This window comes from Thunnus thynnus, chromosome 6, assembly GCF_963924715.1.
Source record: "Thunnus thynnus chromosome 6, fThuThy2.1, whole genome shotgun sequence".
NCBI classification, from domain to species: Eukaryota; Metazoa; Chordata; class Actinopteri; order Scombriformes; family Scombridae; genus Thunnus; species Thunnus thynnus.
Window position 1 is genome coordinate 17,182,953 of NC_089522.1, and position 18,252 is coordinate 17,201,204.

The window sequence follows — 18,252 nt, forward strand, 5'->3', positions numbered from 1 at the left end:
CAAACTTCAATTTTAGCATTATCAGCATTTCTTGCTGCTCTAAATAAATATAATTCAATGAAGTATTGACAAAGTCAAACTGGCACCTGACTGACACCAGCCTCTCTTATGCTGAGTTTGATCTTTGACCCTTCTCGTATGACTTGGCCTATATCATTTCAACATCACAGATAGGACTCACAATCCTGTGACCGTTATACTTCTGCTTCTTCTTCTTCCAAAGAAATTGTTAAGAAGAAGTAGAAGTATTGCATCTTAGTTAACTTGTAGTAACAAGTTAAATAAGATGCAATAATGTGGTTGTTTACTTAAATGCGCTTGTTCCTCAACACTGACAAGCGCTGTAGACATGTGAACAAATTTGTTTGCAGTGTGTGGGCTTGGAGACATTTTGGAGATCAGCACAATGAAGCCATTGTTTTATATGTAAGATTTTACAGCAGAGAATGGAAACTAATAATCTGTAAATATTTTAGAGCATCTTATCAACCTGTTTCTTCATGAAAATTTGTTTAGTGATAAAAAAATACTTGTATGTCAGTTGTAAACAATACTGCTGTCACATTTTCTTTCCTTGCAAGCTTGTCAGATGTATAAAAGGGTCAGAAGGAGAGGCTACTCATTTTCTTTCTTGCAAGGAAACTTCAGTGTTTTCATGAGCACAGTCAATTGCAAACCAGAGAGGCAAAACATTGTAATACCAGTTTGGAGGTTTGTTATATCAACTGACTGGTATACGACAAGCTCCTTTACAATCTGAATAACGTTGTCAAAATTCAGAACTGAAATGACTTCTTTACTGTTTAAACAGCAATTTGAGTATCAGATCAAATGATGTTTGAGATTTCAGAGAGTTTTATCGTCCTCAATAACACTGCAGTTGCGTCTCCACTGAGGTGCAAAGTAATTCAGAAATATACAAATGACTGTATAAAAATGCCAGATATACAATATGAAATAACAATATAAAAGAATCAAATGTACAATAACAGGAAAGACTGAATTGAAAGAAGGAAATACCATTTGGTATGAATATAAAAATGTCAATATAAAATGTGGGTAAAGAGAGATGTGTAGCAATAGAATGGTTATAAGAATAGATGTGGAAATGTGGTATAATGAAAACTTAATGCACTTGGGCTCTATGCATATTAGTTTTTATGTACATAATTTTTATATTGCACATTCTAATTGTATTGAACCTTTTTTATAAAACATTTGAGAAAACGTATTTAAGGCCATTTCCTGTGACTCATAGGTTTATTGTTGACTCATAGCACTACATGTTTGTGACCTCATGTTGATTGTCTACAATAGTTCATGAACAGAGTTTAAATCTGCGTGACTTTTTACAAGTCTTTTGATGTTGAGACGGTCTGTTTACATAAAGGGTTGTCTAACTATACACCCTCCGAGCAAATATAACTGTATCCAGGCAACCAGGGAGCCATTAAACCTTGCCTGGCACAAAAACGCACCTGAATGACAAATTCTACATGAGGCTGGGCTCTAAATGTTAAGATTACACTTTAGGCTACTGGTGCGTAAACATGGCTTTAGGGACATTTGGCGCATATCCTGGTTTTGTCACGATAACAGGGGGGAGATTATGAGCACCACGGCAGCTGGTAGCAACTCGATAAAGCAGCAAAGGCTGGATAATACACCCCTCTTTCAGTGAATCTTCTGGTGCCGTCATGCTCAAGTTGAGGAAAGCTGCTGCAGTGGAAATGAGCGCTTGCGCATGCAGGACATGATCCGGTTATGTAAGAAAGATAACGGGTTGAGCAGCCCGAGCATTATTATTACCTGTAATGTTTCGGGGGGAGAAGATCATCTCGTTTAAATGATGATGATGTTTATCTGATATAACGTGTCCTCTTGTGTGTTTGGTATAAATAAACATTCGTCCACTTTGCATATCCTATAGGCCGTAATACGCTCCGCCCGTGACAGCGCATGACGCTAAAAGTTAATTCTAGGGTTTAGGTTTCTACTGGATTTCATGTGAAGGAGGGCTTGAAGCAGAGCCCGCCCTCAAGGGGTCTAGGTCTGTTCTTGCCCAGCTTGGCGTGAGCAGCTTACACGTAAATGAAACACGGAATAGACAGTTCTGGTGCCTTGCGGAACTGAGGAGGCGCGCAGCGGAGAGAAGCTCCGATCATGATTTAACCCACCGAAACACGCAGTCGATCGGTGATCTCTCGATGGTTTTTGAAATAAAATTGTGGTAACTCTTCAGTGGAGCTTGACACTCAGTCGCAGAAGCAAAGAAGCTGAAGGGCAGGTCAAGCCAGTGAAGTCAAACGGATCTTGCGATGTTACCCGCGGATGTAGAGCCGGTCATCAGAAGAAGTACGGCGGGTGCAGCCCCGGCCTTACCGAGCCAGCCTCCCAGTGAACGGGCAGTGAGTGTGCTGTGGTCCTTTGGAAAATGCCTGGGTGCGCTTCTACCGGTGTACCTGGCCGGATATTATGGCTTCAGCATCAGTGTGATCCTGTTCGGTCTGATGATCTACATGGGATGGAAACACGGTCGACAGGAGAAAATGATGAGGCACAAGTCTGCAATGTATCTTCTGGAGAACGAGAGGGAATTTACTACTGCAACGGTTTTCAGAACCAAAAGCGATTTACCTCCCTGGGTAAGAACCTGTATCCACACTCCAAACTGGCTCACCACCTGCCATGGTCATGCTCTGCAGTTTGTATCACATGTCACATCTGTCACATCTGTCAGGTTGAACCTAAGCTGCATCTCAGCTACTCTGCATCACAGTGATAGGCTGGTATCTGCATGTTACCCATTAGTAGATCCTTGTTATATGTTTAGAAATCTTGCAACTTCTTAGAATGAACACATTCCCCAGTTTTTTCCTCCTGTCCCTGACCAGCCCCATATTTAGACATTTCTAATGTGCAGTGCCTGGGGAATTAGTCTGAACTGCTGCCACACTGAGGAATGTGAATTAACATGTCAGATGAGATCTTTGTGGTGGTAAGGTGGAAAGAATTACACTGATGTTGAAGAGAGCGTCCCTTGAGTAGACAGTAAAATGCAGGTCTAGCTACTGAAAAAATAATTTATCTAGCATCAGGAGAGATTCTCTCTGCGTGTGTGTTTATTCTTCCAGTTTCACTACAATGGAACTGCCGTTGACCTTATCTGGCTCCAAAAACATGATGACATATAAACATCTTTCAGAGCAGTGGCAGTGACTAGAACCACCATATCTGGATAGAGAGCGAGAGAGGAGAAACCGTGTGTGTGTGTGTGTGTGTGTGTGTGTGTGCATGCATGCATGTGTGTGTGTGTGTGTGCGAATGGCTGTGTTAGTGGGTGTTTTTATGGCAGATAGGCCCAATCTCAAGATCTCATGGTTTGGAGGAAAAGCTGATGTGCAACATTTGTGTGACGGTTTCCTGAAATTTCACCACTGACCAGATTAGCCTCATTTGTTAGGCCTGTATTCACTCTCTACTTTTTATTGAAGTATGTTGGCAGATTGTATATTTGTTGAGATATTGTGTTCAAGTGGAAGTACTGCCTTGCAAAACTAAGTTAATACGTGTTAAGAATACATGAAAATGACTTGGTTAAAATAAAAGTGCCCCATTGGAACATAACTCAGGTATCTAGTACAGTATGTTACATATGCTCAGAAAAATGTGACTAAAATAATCTGCTCAAGTATTTTAACTACTCTGCTAAATGTTGTAGACCATTTTACACTACTCCGTCATATTTGAGTTCATGCCTGACCGATATTACTTGTCCACAGGTCAACTTTCCAGATGTGGAAAAAGTGGAGTGGCTGAATAAGGTATGTGTTTTTCCTATCAGACTTTGCATACGGTATGTGGTGCTGTATATTTTTACATTAATAACTCATATTTTTAAAAATCTTCTATTTTAACATGCTGCAACTTGTATGATGGCGAGCTGCTCTGCGTAATTCAGCTGAACTTGTTGCAAAGCACAGGAAACAACAAATCATTTCCAGATAAAGTGTTCATGATTAACTTGAGTAACTCGAACGCAGCTCTATTGCCTCACATTTAATATTAAGACTTTAAGTGACCCGGCTCACGTTGCAGACTCCCCATCAGAGCAGATTATCTACTGGTGTTGTTAAGAGGCAGGGAAAGCGGCTCAGATCATATCTCTGCCGCTCTGTCTCTGTCAGTGCAGTAACCTCACATCGGCGCAGGGCAGGTGTTGATGTGAATACTAATAATACAAATCACCCCTCTGGTGGAAAAAAAACATAAAGAACTTGGTGACAGAAGCCCAGATTGTGGGATGGCAATTTGCTGGACTCATCTTTCACCAGCCCACGTCTTTGCCCTAGGCTTCCTGATATGTGATCAGGCCACTCACACTTATCCTCCTCATGTGCGGCCGCAAACAAACATGCATCAGCCCTTGTATTATATTTGACAACCTGTAGAATGAGTTTGTGCGGAGAGAAGGGTCGGGTGTTGTCTGTGAGTAATGAATGTGAAATAAGCTGTGAGGAGTCGCACCTTTAGAGACTGCATCGTGTCCATAAGTGTGTCATTAATAATGTAGCCTAAAGGACACTCCTGTAGCTATAGCCTGTGAGCATCACCATCCTCATGAGGACTTTGGAGATGGAGGTCAGAGGATTGGTAAATAGTAGCTGGCAGGACTTTTTTTTACACCTCACACTGAAATGCTGAAGTTAACACCAGTGTGAAGGTGTGTGGAGTGATTCCTAACCCTTCATCACAAAGAATCAATGAGAATTACTGTAGTATATCAAGTGAAACAGCCTTGATTATTTGGTAACACTTTACTTTATGGAGCCATAATGTCCTAACAATTTAATTGGAACAACCATAATTTGATACTTGTTATTGGAAAATAAGAATTTACTTGAAAGACAACGCTCAAATTAAACCTTATTTATTCATTATTCATTTAATATTAGAAACTTTATTCTCCATATATGCTGAATTATATTCTTTCCTGTAGACAAATTCCACATGTGCACTGACTAAAAGACACGATGTGTTACACTGGTAATTAATTGAAATTAATTAATTAAAAGTGCACTAATTGAATGAACACTGTATTTTCACTATAATTAGATTCAAATTACATAGTTCTTTTTATGGACCCACGAAGCATTACCGATTATTTATTTTAAATTTTACTAGATCTGCTGTGATTAGTCGATCGACAAAATATTAACCACCAACCATTTTGATAATCGATTAAACATTTTGAGTAGTCTTTTAAAGAAAAAATGACAAATTTCTCTGATTTCACTTTCTCAAATATGAATATTTTCTGGTTTATTTAGTCTTCTATGATAGTAAAGTAAATATCTTTGGGTTGTGGACTGTTGGTCGGGACAAAAAGAAGACATTTGAAGACGTCACCTTTGGTTTTGGGAAACATTGATCGACATTTTATAGACCAAATGATTAATTGATTAATCGAGAAAATAATTTACAGACTAATCTCTAATGAAAATAATCATTTGTTGCAGCCCTAAATTATACTTTAGAATGATGTTCTCCAAAATAAATAACTGGAGGGCACAATTTGAGTTATTACATCCCCGCTAAATTATTAATGGTTGAGCTATTATTCAAAATTTCAATTGTGTCTTCTGTTAGTTGAGTTTTTGCTGAACCTACCGTGAAAAACCTTTTAGCCACAAGAAAAACAGTCTGTGGTCGCGGTTTTATCAAGAGTGTTTTTGTCTATGTTTGTTCATGGTTCTTGGTTACATCCTGTCTTGTTCTGGCAACCACCCTTTTTATTAACAGGATGTGCTTTGCTGTGACTTAACATCTGCAAGATTATAATGCACGGTTACACATAATATATCACTATTGCAAACATGAACGACATTTATTACTTGTATTTATTTATGACTTCACTGTATCTAATGTGTGTACTGTGTAATAAAACATTGGACCATGGTTTTTTGTATTCGATGGCCATATGTTCTCTCATGTAGATCCTGCAGCAGGCTTGGCCTTTTATAGGCCAGTATCTGGAGAAGTTGCTGGTAGAGACCGTCGCTCCTGCCATCCGCACTTCCAGCATTCACCTGCAGACTCTCAGCTTCACCAAGGTCAACATAGGAGACAAGGTATGTGAACTGACTGTCAGAAAAGCAGCAATTCATCCTGTAAATGTGCCGCGACCGAGAAAATACCCAGTGTATTAATGTGGATAATATATACTGTATATAAGACAAGTAATACAGAGCTGTTCTCACAAGTCTGTTCGTTACAAGCAGAAAGATTGATAATTTAATCATAGTCTTCATGTGCGTCTTCGCTAATGTGATTTCATAAAGACTCATCAGTCTTGTTTGCTTTGTGTAATAGCAGTTGTTGTGTTCACAGGCTTTGAAGGTGGCTGGTGTAAAGGCTCACACAGAACAAGATAAGAGACAAGTTATGTTGGATTTGTACCTGAGGTAATGCATCACTTTTATTAGTTCATTATTTCATGTTGTTTCATGTTGTGTATGAGCAATTAGAGAAGAATTGCTTATACACATAACAAATTGCTTACAAGAAATTCTTTATCATGAAATGTCCTGCACCAGTTTGTCCTTGTTTGTAACCGCAGATCTTTGTTTACTTAATACAAAAAAGAAAGCAGTCTATCATAACTGAAATCAGCCGCTTCCTTTGGTTAAACATGTATCTTTTCTATCTGCAGCTACGCCGGCGATGTAGAGATCAATGTGGAAATCAAAAAGTACTTCTGCAAAGCTGGAGTTAAAGGAGTCCAGGTATAAGAACAAATATCAAGATATTCCTGCGTTAGTGGTCACAGTTAAGTGTCCTAAAAGCATCCTATCAGTATGCTTACATTACATTTTTCTCTTTAGCTCCATGGGAAGCTACGTGTGATCCTCGAGCCTCTAATCGGAGATGTGCCACTGGTTGGAGCCGTCACCATGTTCTTCATCCGCAGGCCTGTGAGTGTAGCACCAGTGAACCAGATCTGAGTACTTTTCAGTTTTGCACTGCACTGTATTCATATGTCATTACTTTCATCTGTGTCATAGAAACTGGACATCAACTGGACCGGACTGACCAATCTGTTGGATATCCCTGGGCTGAAGTGAGTTGATGATAGTAGAGCACTGCTGTAGATCTCTTAGGTTGCAGCCGCACTGATCTGTTGTCTGTCCATCTGGTATTCATTTTTAATTGTGTTTTAATGAGGAGTGCCTGCTTATGTTTATTTTGCTACCAGAATCAAATACGGTTTTACCTGGAATTCAAAGGAGCTCCAAAACAAACAGACAGACAGCAACACCTCTGTTCACTGACAGATCTGTGTGGTTAAATCCTTAAAGGATAAGGGTGGCGATATCCTATATTTTGTTATGGTTGACAAATCTCATGACAAGACCAAAACCAACAATGAGCTGATCCTACTAACAAGTTTTGCCTATGCATCCAAAACCTGCTATAGCTATTTCTCTTCACCATAGAGCCACAAACGTCGCTGTTAAGCCTTTGAATTTCATGCCCATTCAAGCCATGTAACTTCCTCAACTGTCAGTCACCTTACATTGTCTACAGAGAAAATAAATGAATAGTTCCTCCAACTTAACAACTTGATAGAGCAGCGAATGTGTATTTATCCTTGGCTGAAACTAGTCCCCAACAACTGCACTATTTATTTACTCCTGTTTGAGTAATTTTTGCTAAAAAGTACAGTGCCAAATAGTTTTAGGAAATTACTTTTTATCTGGTAACATGGTGGCTTTTTTTATTTTTTAAATCTGCGTATATGTGTACATATACATATTTATATGTTTATATGATATGGGCGTGAGTGCCACAGACAAGATAGGGAAGTCAAAAGTATTGCGAAATGTTGTATGTTTTGTTCCTTTCATGCGGTTTGTTGATAGCAACATACGGAACAATGCCACCCTTGTCCTTTAAGTTGTTAGAAATTTATGCCATACTGGTGTTCGTATATTTATTCACCTTGTTATATTATGACTCCATGCTTTTATATTCAGGTAGTTTTTAAGGCATATTATATAATGTCAGAATGTGGACAGTATAGAATCAACTACAGTACAATTAAATAGAATATGAACATAAACTAATAGTCTGAAAAGTTTCAGTCATACTCAGTGTAATTGTATGGTGGCCGATTCTATACTGTTTGTGTTATGATTTTATATAATGTACTTTTGTGAAAATACAATTAAAGCATTGTCAGAGGCGTAAAATTGATCACTTCCCTCTGGCAATGCTTTCAATGACAGTTTGTCATTCTTTTGTAATTGTATTCCTCCTGTAAATGGCATAAGCCAACATGATTTCACAGAAAGCTGTCCTCACATTTAGCCAATGGGTGCTTCCTATTGGTTGTGTAACCTGGATATCATGTTATTTATGCATGCTCACATGGTCGGCAGTAGTATAGCCTCTGTCTGTTTGTCTGTGTGTCCCTCCCCTTTGTGTCGCCAACATCGTCCTTGCATTCATTTGCAGTTCCATATCGGACACTATGATAATGGATGCAATAGCCTCCTACCTGGTGCTCCCCAACCGTCTCACTGTTCCCCTGGTGGCCGACCTGCACATTGCGCAGCTCCGCTCCCCTCTCCCAAGGGTAACTGTCTCAATAATGAATGACCTGGAGCAACATGGACCCACACAGACTGAAGCAGATCTGCCTCAGCATATTATTTGCAAACAAACACATAGCCTGAAAGTCATGCAGCAAAATTCACATTGTAAATGAGAAACATGGACCAGTGATTTGTGAGGAAGCTTTTTCTTTGTGTATTGATGTGTTTTCCTGCATATATGCACATGCTAGGGAGTCGTGCGTATCCACCTGCTGGAGGCTGAGGACCTGACTGCCAAGGATACAGTTATCAGGGGCTTAATTGACGGGAAGTCCGACCCGTATGCCGTGCTGCGCGTGGGAACCCAGATCTTCACCTCTCATCACGTGGACAGCAACCTGAACCCCCAGTGGAGGGAGATGTATGAGGTGAGAGGGGTTGGGAGGACAGAAAATACACCTGAAACATGAGATATACTGTATGGCTTTGCCTTGATATTCAGGTGCTGCATTTCCCACCAACTTGTGCGCTTATAGTTAAAGCTTGGTGTTGGTGTCCTTGCTTCATAACGATTGCACTGAGTCTTTGGTAATAAATAGTTGGCACTTTAGAGATAAACAGCTTTGTGGAGATTTTATCTACTGTTTTGGTAACAGGAAGCTGCTATTTCCGAGATAAGAAAGTCTTACGAAAACTGCTGTCTCAGGGACATATTTGTTGTTTTTGAGACACAAATTTGAGCCAAACTAAATTTGAGCCAAACACTGAATAGATTTTAAATTACTAACATCTATCTAGCGCAATGGTTAAAAGTTCTTGCCATTGTGATTCTGTTCGTATGTCCTTGTGTTATTGTGTCATGTGTGGCTGTATCTATATTTGTATATTTGTTGTGCGTGTGGTGTATTTGTCCATTTATGTGTATGTGTGTGTGTGTGTGTGTGTGTCAGGTGATTGTCCATGAAGTACCTGGTCAGGAGTTGGAAGTGGAAGTATTTGACAAAGACCCAGACCAGGATGACTTCCTGGGGAGGTAGCTTATTCATTCTCGTCCATTTACTCTGTCTCTATAGTATGTGCTTCTCATGTCATTTCCATCTCTGCATGTTGGGCCATGATTCTGGCGACATTTGAGCACCTTTGTCTCTTTGATTCATTGCTTCATTGATTATCTATCTCTCTCTATCTGTCTCTCTTTCAGGGTCAAGGTGGATCTTGATATTGTAAAGAAGGCCAGAGTTGTGGATGATGTAAGTAGTAGTTGCTTATGTTTAACCTTTGGAGGTTTTAGACAAAATCCAGTATATCACTACATGTACTTGTGTTCTCACTCAGATCAAATAATAAACAGCAAATACAAGAATACAGTCATCACATTGTCTTGCCCTGGAAAACATCTATTGCAGTAATCCTGTTAGCATGTGACACTAAACTCCATGTGCCTCCTTGTGACCTGCTCTGATTGCACCATATTTAATCCTGCCGTCCTGTCCAGGCTCAAAGATCTCCTCTGGATGAGAGAAATGTGCGTTTAATGAATCCTCTGTTTTTGTAAACAGTGGTTCAATCTGAGGGACGTCCCATCCGGCAGTGTTCACCTCCGGCTGGAATGGCTCTCTCTGCTGTCCTCTGCTGACAGACTGAGTGAGGTGAGTCTACAACAGCCTAATGCTACGCAATAGATTTTTTTTTGACCAACGAACTGCATAACTTTGGGTAGAAATGTGGACAAAATTGAAACACTAATAATTAGTAGTTAGTATTTTTTTATATGCCATATACCATATATTTATTTATTTGTGGCATTTTTCCTAGATTTGACAGTATGACAGTGTAGAGAGACAGCAAACACAAGGAGAGAGGGTGATGACAGAATTTAACTGGGAACTTTGTGATCACGTTACATGTCTTAAAACACACAACGACCAGGATGCCCTGTCTCATGATTATTTACTAAGTGAGTTTGAAAAGTCAAACTCATCACATGACCTTATAATTGTCAAACATCACTTGAGTACTTGTTTTCTCACGGTGTGACAGATTTTTTTTGTAAAAAATTAACTTTATTTAACCAGAAAAGCCTTGCTGAGATTTAAAAAAAAATCTAATTTTCACATGTCCTGGCCAAGACAGGCAACAATAAAAATGAGGTACAGATTGACAACGTAGAACAGATAACACAAAATATGCCACATGTAATAATTAAACAAAAATGTAATTGCAATATTATTTGTAAAATTCTCATAAAGAATCACATAAAAGATTACATCCTAGAAAGAATATAAGTGGCACCTTTGGGTTGGAAAAAGATGGTGGATGTATGTTATGTTATGCTGTCACCTGATGTCCAGTGTTGTATGTTGGATTGATTTTAGCATTTTCAGCATGTTTTATATATTTTCATTATATGTTTTATGTATTTTATGTTTAAGTGTGTGTGTGTTTCACCTGATTGCAAGACAAAGTTAAGACCATTGGTAAAAATAAATAAAATCAATTTAACAATGTCAAACAATAAATCAGTTAGAATAACATATTCTTCATCAGTTTGTTAAGAAGGTATGAAAATAGTAAAATTATATGTTGTTTGCTCAATCCAAATGTAAGGATGTAATGAACATCGCTGTCTCTAGGGGCCACTAATGAGACTTTTAGATCATTTTCTTCACATCCTTTTGCTTTCTGTCTGTTATTCTTCCTCCAGGTGATCCAGATGAACCAGAACCTGACCAGTAAGACAGCTGATCCTCCATCTGCCGCCATCCTAGCTATCTATCTTGATCAAGCTTCTCAGCTCCCGGTAAGATTAACACTACTTGAGGCTCCGTCATGTGGTGTGCTTTGAATTTTCATCTGTTACCCACATCCATGTATTTCATTTGTTTTAGATGAGAAAAGGTAATAAGGACCCAAGCCCGATGGTGCAAATTTCCGTTCAGGATACAACTAAAGAGAGCAAGGTAAGTTTAAATATAACTTTTTGTTAGCACATTAAACCAAACTGCAAACATAATGAATGTTTTCCTCTTTCTACTGCAGACTTCTTATGGGACCAACAACCCTGTGTGGGAGGATGCCTTTACCTTCTTCATTCAGGATCCTCGCAAACAAGACATTGACATTCAAGTAAGTCATTCGATGAGTAATGATTGAACACACCAGTTAAGCTAACTGTAAAACCTGTATATATTGCTACTCCACTCAACTCATTGTCGAGGTGATTAGTTCACTAAATTAGAGCTGAACGATATATCAAAAATTAAAAAGATTGTTGTGGGAATGGTAATTTTTGCATTTCATTTTCACTGAAAAAATATAAAAATGATGATGATGTGATTTTTGTGGGGGTCTGTGCCAAACAAGCATGTTCCTTTACATCTAGAGAGTATGATTTGTAGGCCGGGGCGTCTCTGTAGCACCACAATGCTTCATTTATAATGGTATGTTGTGACACATTTTACCTTTTTCAAAAAATTGCAGCTCTTTTGATTTGGATATTGCGCTTGGTCATACTGCGATTTCGATAATATTTCTATTAATTGTTCAGCCCTAAACTAAATACATTCTTGATTTTCTCTCTGGTTTTATAACGTTTCCACTTATTCTCTCTAATTTCTGTAAACTGCAGGCCCATGCTCTTAACCTTTTATGTCCCTTTTCCCATCATGATATTTGCCTTCCCCAATTTTCATCCCAACTTCACAACTTCTTTTCCTGTGTTTTTAAATCAGGTGAAAGATGATGATCGTGCTTTCTCCCTGGGCAGTCTGACCATCCCTCTGAGCCGTGTTCTGGCAACCCATGAACTCACCATGGACCAGTGGTTCCAGCTGGAGAATTCTGGTTCTGCCAGCCGCATCTACATCAAAATTGTGCTACGGGTTGGTATTTCACATATAGGCTCTTTTTCTTTTTGCACACACTCACATGTGTGGTGCGGTGTAGTAAATAAGGAATGTGAACTTCAGCTGAAGGAGCTGAATTCAAAGCCCTGTGGGTGTCTGTGGGGAAGACTTTGAAATCCTATCAGCTCCCAAAGCAGTGCTCTGGCCAAGGGAACAATCACCAGGCAGATCATACTCACAACTACCCTTTCAAAACATGAGACAAAGATCTCAAATTTAAACTTGGTTTTGTTTGTGTTATCCACGGAGATTGTGGTGGATAAGAATTTGAAGAGGCTATAAAGTACACTAGCACATGCACACAAACATTTACATTACTAGGCTGAAGATAACGATCTTCAACACATGAATTCCTAAACAGTAACTTTTCCCCAGTACATGCCTGAACTTAACACTAAAATTTAAGCCTAAAGTAGTCTTACTGCCTCATCTCTCTGTCCTTGTGGGAGCACGTGGTCACCGTAAGCACAGAAACACAAAAACTCTCACACAGAAACATGCATTTGCTCTTCTGTGTTTATCCTGATGTGAATCTCCTGGTTTCTGAAAGAGCAAGTCTCATGTGACTGTTTGAAGTAGGAAGGAGCTTCTTCTCAGACATGAAAGAGTGTTCAGTATTTTACTGCTTGACATTTTCTCTCCATAACCTCTTATTTGTTTTCTACTAGGTTTTATGGCTGAGCGACAATACCTCTCCTACAACTCCGTCTCCTCGCCCTTCACCCTCTGAGCCCGGGACGGGTCATGGGGGAATCACATCAGAACTGGACCCTGTGGGGCCTGGTGGGGTAACTAAACCTCAACCAACACGACCGCAACACACCACACCCGACCCTGACTTTGCATCTGAGGTAAAAGAAAAACAGTTGCCAAGAGACGAACAGCAGCAGTCTCGCACAAACACACTACAATCACATTTCCTGTCCTTGGTGTGCCCACAGGGAGTGCTGCGAATCCATCTGGTGGAGGCCCAAAACTTGATAGCCAAGGACAACTTCATGGGGGGCATGGTGAAGGGGAAGAGCGACCCCTATGTTAAGATCCGTGTGGCTGGTATCACCTTCCGCAGCCACACCATCAAAGAGAACCTCAATCCCACCTGGAATGAGCTCTATGAGGTATGGCTGATATGTAGAGTAGATTTCTTCTTCACATCTGGTGGATTTATCGAGTTTTAGATGAGATTTTATATAATATGTATGTGATTTTAGGTGATTTTGACCCAGCTTCCTGGTCAGGAGATCCAGTTTGAGTTGTTTGACAAGGACATCGATCAGGATGACTTCCTCGGAAGGTGCGTCCAGACATTAAAAACCTTCACTAAATATCTTGCTTTTAAATGAATATATGTAAATGAGAAAGGAGGATAAAGTATTGATTGAGTCCTCTCTTTGCAGGTTCAAGCTTAACATACGCGATATCATCAGTGCACAATTCACTGATACGGTGCGTGATATGTAGCTGAAATTAGTTGAACAGTTTTTGTACAAATCAGGTATATTTTTATGTCATAACCTGGTTGTTTCTATGCCACTCTTATTACAGTGGTATACTCTGAATGATGTGAAGTCAGGCCGAGTTCATCTGGTGCTGGAGTGGCTATCCAGAGTGTCTGACCTACCCAGACTGGAGCAGGTTAGATTCTTAAGACTTTGCCTCTTGTACTCTGTAGCCCTGAGGGCTTGTTTTATAGCATTACTGATGTTTGAATATTGTTTGACTGTGAGGGACTTGAGTTTAGAGAGTGATTTATGCCTGTAAGCATGCAGTGGAGAAGTGGAGAATGAGCTTATCTTTGCAGATGCCATAGATTAGTTTATTTATGTTAATATATCCGTCTGTGTTGTTCAGACAGGCAGGGAATTTCAACCACAACTTTCTTATTGCACAATAAGTCTTAATAAAACTCCCCTTGTTTCCCTGCTCCCACAGATCCTGCAGTACCAGTCGCAGAAGTCATACCAGAACAAGGTTGTGCCATCATCAGCTGTGCTGTTTGTGTATGTGGAGCGTGCCCACGGCCTGCCAGTAAGATCATATCTATGAGCCCTTGGGGCTGTCTTTGTTGTTTACTATGATGTGTTTTTTCCTCACTAAAAGGAGTGGAGGAGTACAATATTTGCTACAATTACAGCTACATGTGTGTTTTATACGTGATATCACTGCTGATGTAATGTGTGTTGTAGTTTTAGTGGAAGCTGCTGATAACATTGTTGTATTACTTATTATTCTTTGTGTGTAATTTCAGCTGAAGAAAAGTGGAAAGGAGCCAAAAGTTGGAGCTGAGATAACCCACAAAGGCGTATCACACCGAACCAAGGTAGCATCATGATGTCTGAGCTGAGTGTGTGTATGCAGCAAAAGAAAACTGTTATTTGACAAGAATCATGATTTTCTCCTGTTCGATTGTTCTTTCTCAAGGTCTGTGAGCGCTCCACATCTCCTCGATGGGATGAAGCCTTTCACTATTTGGTCCGTGATCCCAGAGATGAAACACTCACAGTCAAGGTGAGAGTCATTAACAGCATCTGTAATTTACACTTTTTGCCTGACCTACGCGGCTGCAAGGCAGATAAAATTGTTGCACCATTTATTAGGTTGCAAAAGCCACTTTGTGTCAGAGCTGGCGTTTTATACAGATATGATAAAAACCCAGTTTGTAAAAAGGTTTGTGTATCTATGTGTGTGTGTAGCTCTCCCACAGCTGGGGCCAGGCTCTTGGATCATTGACACTTCCTCTCAGAGAGGTGCTGGCTGAGCCGGGGTTGGTGCTGGACCGTTGGCTCACTCTCGATGGAGCTCTGCCAGAGAGCCAGATACTTATGAGGGCCACGCTCAAGGTACTGGCAATACATCCTGATTATTGTTTCTATGCCATGTTAGCAATGGGGGGGTGGGGAGGGGGGGCTAATAGCTTTTTAAAATGAGTCATAGACTCAGCTGATCTGATGCTGAGGGGGAGTTTTCCACAATGTTGTAGAAGATCACAGATTGATACTATATTACAATGTACCAGCATCCGACTGTGTATTTCCCCTTCAAGAGCTCACAATAGCAGCTGTTTAATTTTCTCAAAGCTTCAAGTTTGGCTCCACAGCAAGTCTGTAGAATTGACTCATTTTTCAGACGTGAGATACAAGATTGTTATGCAGCACCGATGTCGTGCGATATCTCAATTCTGTGTGTCTTGCAGATCTTGGACACTCAGCTGTCGGTGTGTCGTAAGCCTCCAGGAGACGGAGGTAATGACGGCAGCGTAGAAGAAGTCATCCCCAAGTGGGATCCCTCTCATCTAGACCTCAGACACAGAGGTGGATTCGCCTTGTGAGTCACACACACTATCATCAATGCTCCATTGTGCAGTCACTGCCGCCACTGTTGAGATAGTTGTCTGGGTTTTCTTTAGTAGGCTTTTTTCAAGTTTATTTCATCCTATTAAAACACCAATTCGTAATGCCTACTGCTGGTTTATGTCTGTTATGCTAAATATTCAAAGACATTATAATGTCAATAACCATATTTTCTACGCTGTGTCTTTTAGAGGCAGTGATAACGCAAGCGCAGCAGGTCAGGTGAAGCTTACCGTCGCCTATTCCACAGACGAAAACAGGCTTTTCATCACCGTTCATGCCTGCAGGTCTTTATATGTCACACATTGCCCTTTTATCATCATATTCCTGACCAGGAGCAGTCGGTACAATCATATGTTGTAAATGTGATCTCCGTGTACTCACAGAGCCCTGGCAGCCTGCTCCAAGGACGGTGCAGACCCTTATGTTTCCTTCATCCTGCTGCCTGACAAGAAGGCTACCACCAAGAGGAGAACTGCCACCAAGAAGAGAGACCTCAACCCAGAATTCAACGAGAGGTAAGACCAACAAATAGTGATAGTGAACGAAGCATGATGATGCTACATTTCTCATCTCTCCCACCTTTCTCTTTCCTTCTTGTCTGTAGGTTTGACTTTGATTTCTCTCTGGAGGAGTCCATGCAGAGAAGACTGGATCTGTCCGTGAAGAACAATGTCTCCTTCATGAGCAGAGAGAGGGAGCTTATCGGCAAGGTATATATATGATTTATCACATCTGAAATGCACTTACTAGTTATCGCCTAAGTCCACATACGTTTCATAGTGATTATCACCAGACACCACAGATACAGAAATGTGAGACATGATTTTTTGCTTTTCCTTGTTGTCCTCAGTTGCTGCTGGACCTGGACCAAATTGACCTCAAGACTGGTGTCACACAGTGGTAATGATTTAAACTTCTACTGAGCATTGTGTAATAATGGAGTTGTATCAAAAAATATTCAAAACTTGACTTTATCCAATGTTATATAAACAAATCATATCCTTTCTCTTTTTTCCAGGTACGATTTGGTTCCAGAGGCCAACTAGAAGAATCAATGCTGATCTTCACCACTATATAGCATTAAGTGTTGCTTCTGTGATCTGTGATTTCTGTGTTTGTATATTCAGCTTAAATGAAAACTTCCACCATCACTGAAGAAAAAAAAAAGAAGACAACATATCCACTGCACAAAATACACGTTCCATCAGTATTTATGAGAGGAAACTTTACATGTAGCTTATCATCCATAAAGTGTTCACTGTGCTGAATCCAGATTCTTCAGTAGAATATTTTGGCTGAATAGATATTTGATAATAACGCAGCTATGTTGCACAACCTACCAAGTTTATATATGTTCAAAAGCATGTAAAAGTCCTATTTGAGTTTTATTTACAAAAGGGCTCATGCTGTGGTTAATATCCAAATGTAATGACAATGTTTTACAGATTTACAGCATCCAACAAAACTGAAAGAGATTCCTTTGAATTTTAATTTTTTTACAATCTTCAAACAATTCCCAATATTAACTTTGTTTATATGCGTTTATATTATTGCCTTAAGTATTACAAAACTGTGCACAGTTTGTCAGTGTTTATGGATTATGTTTCAAATGAAGTTTTATATGTTTTAACCAGAGAAAAAGTTGCTTTTGTAAATCAAAGTATTAAAAACCTAGACCCTCACTCTTACCACTGAAAACAGAGGTATGATACTGTAAGCAGAGTCTAAATCACTGTGCTTTTATGAAGAGAAAACTTTGTAGATATGGAAAACTCATGGCTAGTGTTTTAACACCCATGCTTCTTTGTGTTTGTACGTGTTTGTAGCGCTAAATGCAACAGGCTGACACTGTCGGCCGTTATACTTTATTTTTCAAGCAAAACAATTATGATCTTATGAGAAGTTAGCAAATATTGTATGTAAGCAGTGGGAAAGCCTCCAGGCTTCCACTACTGTCACCTCACCACAAAGACTTGGACACTGATTTGTGGTAATGGAATAGAAAATAGTGTTTAGTGTCAAAACTAAAGAAGAAAACTGCTGAGCTTTGACATTATTTGAACATATCATCATGTATCAGCTTTTGAAGTTGTTGATTAAAGTTTGCACTCTCATGAATCAAACCAGTTTCTTGGCATTTTTTCTTGCAGAGGTTTGAATTTTCAACATACTTCATTTGCTTGGGTGTTTTGATGAAATGTCATAGTCACATCTTGCCACCAGGTTGTGATAAAGCGCTGACAAAACCTCACTTTCTGTCCAGCTGCATGTGGAATGACTGCTTGCAGATGTGAGGGGCGGGGCACCAGACTATGAGGTGATTGACAGGTTGTTTGAGCCAACAGGAGCGCCTCCACCCCCGCTCAGGGGAGGGCAGAGAGAGGAAAACCTGCCCTC

The 18,252-nt window shown here is 39.9% G+C and overlaps 1 protein-coding gene across 1 annotated transcript; it reads left to right on the top strand.

The window, feature by feature from the left end:
* The first annotated feature begins 1,882 nt into the window (after positions 1 to 1,882).
* esyt1a (extended synaptotagmin-like protein 1a) lies at positions 1,883 to 17,978 on the top strand. The gene is made up of 31 exons (XM_067592235.1): positions 1,883 to 2,645; positions 3,783 to 3,824; positions 5,997 to 6,131; positions 6,391 to 6,464; positions 6,713 to 6,785; positions 6,885 to 6,974; positions 7,065 to 7,120; positions 8,518 to 8,638; positions 8,849 to 9,025; positions 9,548 to 9,630; positions 9,799 to 9,847; positions 10,157 to 10,246; positions 11,302 to 11,397; positions 11,486 to 11,557; positions 11,637 to 11,723; positions 12,329 to 12,478; positions 13,171 to 13,353; positions 13,444 to 13,620; positions 13,714 to 13,796; positions 13,900 to 13,948; positions 14,048 to 14,137; positions 14,435 to 14,530; positions 14,751 to 14,822; positions 14,924 to 15,010; positions 15,196 to 15,342; positions 15,696 to 15,826; positions 16,044 to 16,139; positions 16,239 to 16,370; positions 16,460 to 16,565; positions 16,706 to 16,755; positions 16,874 to 17,978. Exons 1-31 carry the CDS (start codon positions 2,319 to 2,321, stop codon positions 16,899 to 16,901), a joined length of 3,249 nt encoding a protein of 1,082 aa, XP_067448336.1. The 5' UTR covers positions 1,883 to 2,318; the 3' UTR covers positions 16,902 to 17,978.
* Positions 17,979 to 18,252: the final 274 nt, after the last annotated feature.

What these genes read in the sequence shown, in the direction of transcription:
- esyt1a (XM_067592235.1), top strand. Translation starts at nt 2,319, where the DNA reads ATGTTACCCGCGGATGTAGAGCCGGTCATCAGAAGAAGTACGGCGGGT. An exon ending in TGTTCTTCATCCGCAGGCCT is followed by an intron (nt 6,975 to 7,064) that starts GTGAGTGTAGCA and finishes TCTGTGTCATAG; the next exon opens with AAACTGGACATCAACTGGAC. An exon ending in TCCGCTCCCCTCTCCCAAGG is followed by an intron (nt 8,639 to 8,848) that starts GTAACTGTCTCA and finishes TGCACATGCTAG; the next exon opens with GGAGTCGTGCGTATCCACCT.